The sequence below is a fragment of the Abrus precatorius genome, unplaced genomic scaffold (genome assembly GCF_003935025.1).
Source record: "Abrus precatorius isolate BTA unplaced genomic scaffold, Abrus_2018 Scaffold6, whole genome shotgun sequence".
NCBI lineage: Eukaryota > Viridiplantae > Streptophyta > Magnoliopsida > Fabales > Fabaceae > Abrus > Abrus precatorius.
Window position 1 is genome coordinate 25,720,307 of NW_020874406.1, and position 9,267 is coordinate 25,729,573.

Here is a 9,267-nt window from a genome sequence, read left to right on the forward strand (position 1 = left end):
ACAAATTCATAACAATATTAATAATTAACTATCTACGTAATGGCAGCTAGTTTCACAACCAGGGCGACATCTGTGACATATTGAATTTCGTCGTTATGGTTGTTATTTTGGAATTTCAAGAAAAATTTGTGGAGAATTTGTATCATTATGAATTATTAGTTGTTGGAATGCATTTGATGAATTACTAGGTTCATTAGCAAAATTTGGTTGGTAAAGAGACTGCATATAAGTTTGTACTGAAAATGAAGTTATAAAATCAACTCTAAATAAGTTTGTAAAAAAATCTTCCGATGTTGTTGTAAACGAATGTTTTGTTTTAATTATGTTTGCTTTTAGCGTAATGTTCGAAGAAATTAATATAGTCTCGTGGTATGACGGTGTGGAAGTCATACCAATTTCAAATGTGTTAGTAGTCCTTAGTTGTTGGCAGTTCATCCTTTGATCTTGTAGTAGTGGTAGCATAGATAGGAAATAAATAGATTTGGCTTCAGTGAAGAAAGAACTTCTTGGAAGAGATAAAACTGTAATTTGACTCTATCTGTTTGGTGTCATTCAACAATTGTAAAACAAAAGATGGTAGTACATGAAGTCTACAGTTAGACATCTCTATATGCTTCCATGTGTATTGATATTTGCAAGTCTTGATATGGCACCCATAAAAACTAAAAATAAATTTAACTTTGTTACTTAAGATGATGTGTAAAAGATAAAAAAATAAATATGAATTCAATTTTTTGTTATGAAGAATTACCTGATCAACTTGAATGTGATCAAACATTGATCTGAACCCTACAATATCATTGTGAGGTTTATTTCAAAAGTTTAGTACTCTACTCCCAGTCCATCTACACACGAGAAGATATATTGGTGGATTACTAGAAATTGACACAATATATGACATGCAATACCATGCCTAGGATATTAACAGTGATGAGCAACCACTCATTGGTTTGCTACCAACTTCTGTGGCTCTGCACATTTCCCTGTACAACATAGCTAAACAAGCAGAACTCCAACTATATCGTCTTGTTCTTTTAAGATTAGTTAATAAAGCTAAATACATAAGATGTACTTTGTTGCATGTTTTGTTAGGCATCAAAACACCTCCAATCAAACCTAGTATATAAGCCCTACAATGGGCGTGAACTTCTTCTTTAGATGGTTCTTCTGGTAATGGCAATATGTTGTCTCTCAGCCACTTCAATCTCAGCATAGAGCCAATAAGTGACTATTGTTGTATAATTTCTAAAAACTAGTAAGTGCATTAGGAATTATAGCAAGTAATGATTAATTTTAAGATCAAAGTATCATCTCCACAGGAAATTAGTGATTTGAAATGGTAACTTAAACACTTTTGTATTAAAAGTTGGATTATTTTGTTAAATTCCCTTCAAACTTGAAACTTCTACAAATAAATATATTTTTTTTAAATGAATGCAATTTTATGGTTTTAAGCTCTTTCTTATCTATTTTGTAGCTGGAATCACAAGAGAAACATCACTTAAGGTTGAAAAAAATTAGCGAAAGTCAAAGGAGGAGTAGTTGAAGCATGAAGTTGCAGAAAAGTCAACTTATGAAGGTTTCTCGCTATAGCAATAAACACTCGATGCAACGAGAATTTGCAGTTAGAGGAGGGTGAATTTGTTCCCCTTTCACTACAGCGAGAAGTGGTCACTGTAGCGAGAGTCTGTTGTTTCACTGTAGCTAGAGTTAACGCTGCAACGAGAATAAAACAGAATGACCTAATTTTTATTTTTATTTCTTGCTATAACGAGGCTGTGTCACTGTAGCGAGAGAAGTTCAACAAAACCAGTATAAAAGGCAACTTTTATGTTCAAGTGAAGGGAGAACTATTAAATCTTCGTTTCTAGAGGTCCAAACGGCGCAAGACATAAAAGAAGAGTAGGAATACTCATGTTTTTTATCCTTAATTCCATTTGTATCTCCATTTTTGCTGTCATGGTTGCCATGAACAGCTAAATTATTCCTATAAAAACAAGATTAAATTTCTTCAATTCTACACAGAAAACTCACAACTTCTAAAACAACTATGAATTTAAAGAAAATCTTCAATCATAATATTTTTATGAGTTTTTATGCTTTTTCTAACACATTTTCCTAATGAATTGGGTTAAAATTAAATTAAAATATTAGTCAAAATATGGATTCATCAACTCTCTCTTGACTGGCACGATAACGAGATATGTGTCACATATTTTCTCACAGTCAAACATTGTTGGAGCAATGACTGGCAATCTATCAACTCTTAGCCCAAGTTGAAGTACAACAACATCCTCCAAGGTTATGGTGCACTCCCCTGTTAGAAAATAGAATGTGTAAGTTTCAGGTCTCCACCTCTCGACCAAACTTGTTATCAATGTGTGATCCACCTTAAGATGCCTTAGCTCTACTACTCCAGCAAAACCAAGTTATTTAAGTATAGGAACAATTAGTGGCATTGAATGACAGAAAGATGAAATCATATTTTCAGTTTCCTGCAGTTATTAACAAATTAGTAACAATATACGTAAATATTGATTTACATATTCAATAAACAATGGTAATGTGTAAAACTTACCGTTCTTCCAATGAAGGCAGACCTATGTTCATTTTGCTTCCACAACAACATTTTTAATAATGGGACAAAGACAGATAAAAATGAAGAAAAAAAATGGATGCAAGTTTAAATGAAAACATGTGGCCTTGGATGAACATATTTATAGATAAACTTTGGTACGAGAGAGTAGCATTGGACTCTTTAAAAGTTACTATCTCTTGGTCTCCGTGAATGTCAGAAGGCATCTTTGTTTGGGAGGAGAGAAAGCTTGTTTGGAAGTATATGAGATGGCTTGAATGAGAAGAGAATTCAATGCTGGGCATGACTGAGAAGTCACTATCTCTTGGTCTACGTGAATGTCAAAAGGCATCTTTATTATAAAATATTTAATAGTGTCATAGACAGGTCATCATCACTTGTAAAATATGGTAAAGCATTGAATGACTGAGAATCCAATATTACCATTATAAATAGTTATATTCGTGTTCATTTTTTTCATTCAACCTTCTAAGCTTGTTCATTATTCTTGTGAACCTTCTCCTTCTAAACTTATTCATCATTCACTTTCTTTAATCTAAAAATATGGTGCCATTAACTAATGTCCTGATGAAAGAGTCACGTTCACCTCACCATCAGCCAAATTAGTACATCTAAAGAGATAAATGACTTTACAAAGGCCCAAGAAAATCATCCATACAAAACTCAACCGAGACGAAAATGAAAGGGTGACAATCATACATTTTCACTACCCAATTAGACTTGACTCGGGAGTTAGCAACTACACATATGTTGAGTTAAACGATGATGAAGACGTCAAGACACTCTTCAATATCCACGATTCAAATAAACTCAAATTAGGTATAGAATTATATGTTACATTTGCTACAAACGTAACCCAGGCACCATAACTTTTACCTTCACATTCATCTTACCAAACATACGAAACCATAAATCCATCTTTTCCAACATATCATAAAATTTTTTACCTTCACTTCTACTCACAACTTTTTACTAGTCTATTCATGGATCTCAATGAAATATCCTCCCAACCATTTAAGCAAACCCTACCCTCTCAACCTTTTGAAGAAACCCCATTAAAGAACATATTATTGTGGGTCTTCCAATCGAAATCTTTGATCTTTTTAGCGAGGATGAAGATAAAATCCTATCTCAACAGCAAGATAATGAAAAAGACTCCCTCCCACTTTCAAATATTCTACCATCACAACTATTACAATTATACAACCCACATCCACATTTTCTAGACTTTTTCAATCAAATACAAGAACATGACTTTGAGTTTGGCCATGTCCTTGATCGTGAAATGGTAGTGTATCCACCTGAAACACTATTTGTTGGTCAGCGCTTCCTAACAAAAGAACAAGTGCAAGACATCATAAATAGATTTCACATTGTTAATCATTGCACTTACAAGATAAAGATGTCAAGCACAACTAGGCTTGTCATGGAATGCGTTCACAATGATTGTGCATGGAGATGTCGAGCTATATTGCGCACCAAAGAGCAACACTAGGAAATAATTATATATATATATATATATATATATATAATATTATTTAATAATGTTTATTAGTATTAATAACATATTTTTTAAAATAAATAATTATGTATAAATTGTTCCTTTCAAAGTGTTGACCCAAGTCCAGTAGGATAAGAACAGAGATGAACATTAGAGAACAACAAAGTCAGACAAAAAATTGTTCTTATTGTCACACCGCTGATCACACAAGATAGACATGTCCAAACATTGCTCAAGCTTCTAATTTTCGCCATTCATTTATGTTGTTGTTATTACTTTAAAATTTTCTTAATATCATTTTTAATTTTATAAATGTCATTGCAACTTATAAATTTTTAGTATTTGTAATTTATATTAAATATATAATTATATATATATATATATATATATATCTACATAATATTATTTAATAATATTTTTTAATATTAATAACATATTTTTTAAAATAAATAATTATGTATAAATTTTAATAAAGATTAATATCTCAAAATAAATAAATAAACTTATTATTATTTAATACTTTTATTTATTTTATAAAAATATAAATTTAAATAAATTATTATTTTAATTTTTATTTTATACAAATTTAAAATTAAATAAATTATTATTTTTATTTTTAATTTTTTAAAAATATAATATTAAATAACCAAAAATATAATTTCAGAATATAACATTAATATCATTTTAAATAAAATCAAAATTATATTAAATAATATAATAAAAAAACAAAAATATTATTTATTATCTTAAATATGTAATATAAATTTTAATAAACAGGTAAAATAAATATTATTAATATTTTTATTCATTTTCATATAATATAAAAATATAAACATAATTCAAATAATAAAACTTATTTTATTATATATAATTAATAAAATATTTATTAGAATAATATATTAGAAATATTTATTTTAACAAAATATAAATATATAAATATAATTTAAATAATAATATTTATTTTATTATATAAAAACTTAAAAGAAAATTACAAAAAAAAACTAATCCAAAATTCGATTTCTCAAATCGAATTCTGACTAGAAATTATTTGCTATAGTGGTTCAGATGGATAAATATTTTTTTGTTTGGTCTATTTGTGTATTTTAATATTTTTTAATATTTTTTTCTGTAAAAAATTCTCCCACCTCAACCTGCCGAACATGAATTTATGACAAAAAATTATTAAAATAAGTTCATAAGAATTTACTTTAACATTATATTAAAATGTTAACAAAAATATAAAAATTATAGACTTTTACCGTAAACTTTCTATAAATTCTTTTAAAAATTTAAATAAAATTCAACAGTCTAATAATTTGTTAGTTTGTCATTCAATTATAAATTACTATATAAGCAAAATTTTATAGTTAAAATTCATATCTACCATGTATTGTAATTAGTTTAGAATATAAATCTTTACACCATCAATCCATCAAAATTAACTCGTCTGGCTTACTTGCTTGGCCTTTAACATACATTTATGAAATCCATTAGCTAAAAAAACAGACATACATTTTGGAAATCCTAACAATTTAAAATTAAAATGTCTTTTTCCTTTCTTGTAAATTGATAAGAGAATTAACTTCTTAACCAAGTAAATTTATTTCGGAAGACATTCTAAATACATCTTCTAATTCTCATCCCATCTACTGATCAAACTACAAAAACAGATAAACAGCTGAATCCCCACACAAGCGGAGGATAGAAAGCTGCCTTTCTATGCGGTTGGGTTCAGAGAAGTGGAACCTAGAAGAGCAAATCCTCTCCCCACTATAAAATCAACATTGAAAAGGACACACTAAGACACCAAAGTGCGAGTGTCCTCACGATTGTCAAGATCAGGTAGCTCAGAACTATGGGAGAACTTCAACCATCTCTTTTTCTCAACAAATTTGAGACAAGGCTGCATCACAAGGCCAATTGCGATAGCTATGAGGCTTATAGCCATCACTTTAAGTGAGGAGAAATACAATACCACACAAATCAATATTGTAGGAGGGATACACATAACAATTGCTCCTGCAGTTCCCCCTGGTATCTTGTAAGGCCGAGGTGCGTTCGGGTGTCTGATCCTCAACAGAATGAATGCAATAAACTCCAAAATCATTCCAAAACAGTACAAGAAATTTTCTGCAGCTACAATTTCTTGAAAGCTCAACCATGATAGTAAAATTACGCCAGAGGCTGAAAAGAGTATTCCTATAAGAGGGGTTCCGTGGCGAGACCTCTTGTTAAAGAACTCAGGCAACATTCCCCTCTCAGCCATCCCTAGAAGCTGGAAAGAGTCACTGCTCATTTCAGCAACGAACATTCCCATATTTGACATTGCAGCAGCAGCCTGAAGCCACCATCTCAACCATGCTCCTCCGATGATCATAGCAATATCCGAGAAGTACCCATCAGTCCACAACTCGCGATGGAAGGGAACGGCACCGGTACCAATTAGAAGAGGAAAGAAGTATCCTAGAACTACTAAGATCACAGCATAGAACAAAGCTTTTGGAAGAGTTTTCTTTGGATTTTCCACTTCTCCAGCAAGAGTACTTATGGAGTCCCAGTAGTTAAGATTCCAAAATAAAGTATTCAAATATAAATTCCAGTCAATATCATGCACATTTACCACAGACCATCTTGAAGGCTTTATGTCTGGAATTGACCAGAACCCCATAACAACAAAAGGAAGGAGTGAGAAAATCCCTAAACAAACAGCAACCCATCCCACAATAGTTAAGCCTCTGTAGTTCAAGTAAGTGAGAACTATTGTGAGACCCCATGTTGCAACAACTCTAGGTAAGCCACCACCTAGAGCAGGAATTCCTGACTTCAGATAGTCAAGAAATAGAACTGGGTATAAAGCATTGTCTATCACCCCACTGAGCCATTTCATCCAACCTTGCTGAAAACCCCAATAGGGACCCAATGCAGAGGAAACCCAAACCACATAACCAGAGTTTTCAGGGAACATGGTACCCATCTCAGCAGTAATCAAAGCTTCGGGAACACTCCATATCAATGGGAAAAGCAAGAATCCAAGCAAGGCTAAAAGAGGACCAGCTGCCTGCACGGTATCCTCCACTCCAAAAGGCCCTCCAGAAACCTCATAGAAGATGAGAAACACGAGAGGAATAACTGAAACTTTCTTCGCTTGATTTGCCGTAGAGGAAGGAAATTCACCAACGGTTATATACTCACCTCCAGTGAACTCCCCCATTTCAGTGGAAGCTTGTCGCTTATTCCCTGTAATCCTCAATTTCTGTACCACCAGAAAGGGATTTTATTTTTATTTTTATTTCTAGAGTCATAAAATTATAAGCTCATACATACATAGACTATAAACATACTCCATGTAACACCCACAAAGCAGAAAATTAAGTATTTTAAGCCTCAAGCTATTAAATATAAAAGTCCGGAAAAATACCAACTTTGTCAAATTTACCGGCGAAAAGTTCTCTATCCATTCAGAGTCAACAACCAATTTACACCACACAATAATATGAAATCAAAACTTCGATTACAGAGATGGGTCTTTCTGGACTTGCTTGAATTTCGGTCATTTAAAGTTGAAACATATATGCTTGCAAGCACCATGAGAAGTAAAAAAAAAAAACAGATCTTGGGCATAGATCTCAAATGATAAAAGGGAAATAGGAAGAACAAGCGCTACCCTCCGAGGATTGAACCCTACCCATTTCATGAAAAACATCGAAAAAAGAAACCAACGTATGTGACCCCATTGAAATAAAAGCAGATAGAGAAAGAGAACCGGAAATTGAGAAATGAGAGTCAGAAATGGTTAATGAACAAACCATGAAAGATTTGCTATCCCATCAGGGTCGTGTAGATAAGATCCCCCATCGTGGAATCCAGCGTTGAAGGAAAGCTACCAAGCCTTTACACTTGCAGCGCACCACCGAAGAGTAAGGGAAGGAAGTTAAAAGGAACGGAATTAAGGAATTTTTATTTTTATTTTTTTAAAAAAAATATATGAATGCCCTTTTTTATTACGATGGTATATGATTTTTTGAACTGTATCTTAACTCATTAAAAATTTAGGTCGAACGTACTACTAAAGATATTTAGGTCTAATTTTAAAATTGAAAAATTAAAACAGAATCCATCTTAAGAATTGTCCGAGGCTGGTAAGAAGCAAATATTCTGTTTTTTACAAGGTAAATAGGCGAGCAACTCATCTTTTCCCAAACACGTCTTCATCAAATATTGTTAAAAAATAAAAAAACGTTTTATTAATATCCCGACCATCATGCTTCAGATTTTGGAATGGCTTGATCAAACTTTGGAATAATATCATACTTCATGGACATCTAAGCTCAGCAATTAAAAGGAAAAAAATACATATCTAGAACAAAGGCTGTTCACCGTCATGGGATTCTGGGGAGCAATAGTAGGGGTGTGTGTGCGCGTGCGTTTTTTCTTTAATTTGCATTTAAAAGATGATAGATTAGGAGTTAATATTATTAAAATATTGACAGCGCATGCTTTTAAATTTTTAATGTGTTTTTAAAATATTTTATATTATTAATTAAAAATTACTAAAATCAAGTAAGTGGGGTCTTTTATTCAATAATTTTATGTAATAAAAAATTTAGTAATTCTCATTTATTCTGTAATAGTTTTTAATAACTTTTTAACTAAAAATTAATAATATATAAAAATGCGTTAAAGAATATATTTATAATATTTTTATGATATTATTAATTAAAATCCGTGTATTAAATTTGAATTTATTCAATAGCTTGTAAATACACTCTAATTTGAATTTTTGGATGTCCGTGAGTAAGTAAAATAATCAAACTTGTTTTTCACAAGGAAGTACTTGTTTGCAAAAGAAGAAAAATAGCCGGCAGAAGAAAGAGTTTCAAATGCGTTCTTTGGTTGAAGTTGAACAATTTAAATATGAAACGTCATGAATCACATGAAAATGTAAACGACACAGGGAACAATAAAATAGTCTTTTTTATAATAAATTAAATAAATAAAGTCTATCTTATGATCAAGGTGACATATATATATATAATTTAAAAAATACAATTGTGGGAGTGGGTAACAAGGATAACTTTCTCTCACACATTAAGTATAATATTATAATATTTGTCTTTTAAAAAGTTATCCATATTTAAACTTCTAATTGCGTAAATAGCTTTTTTAATCT

General features: G+C 31.2%; 1 protein-coding gene across 2 annotated transcripts in view; it reads right to left on the minus strand.

The window, feature by feature from the left end:
- Positions 1-5,568: 5,568 nt before the first annotated feature.
- The window catches only part of LOC113868965 (probable polyamine transporter At1g31830), a 5,289-nt gene continuing 1,590 nt past the window's right edge, over positions 5,569-9,267 (minus strand). Inside the window, exons 1-2 of one of the 2 annotated variants that reach the window (XM_027505003.1) lie at positions 7,904-8,154; positions 5,569-7,350 (exon numbers count right to left, since the gene is read on the minus strand). In XM_027505003.1, coding sequence (XP_027360804.1) covers positions 5,896-7,350; positions 7,904-7,906 — 1,458 coding nt within the window. In that variant the 5' untranslated portion in view covers positions 7,907-8,154 and the 3' untranslated portion in view covers positions 5,569-5,895. Of the gene's footprint in view, positions 7,351-7,903; positions 8,155-9,267 lie in introns of those variants that run through there. The other variant, XM_027505002.1, reaches the window with a different exon arrangement.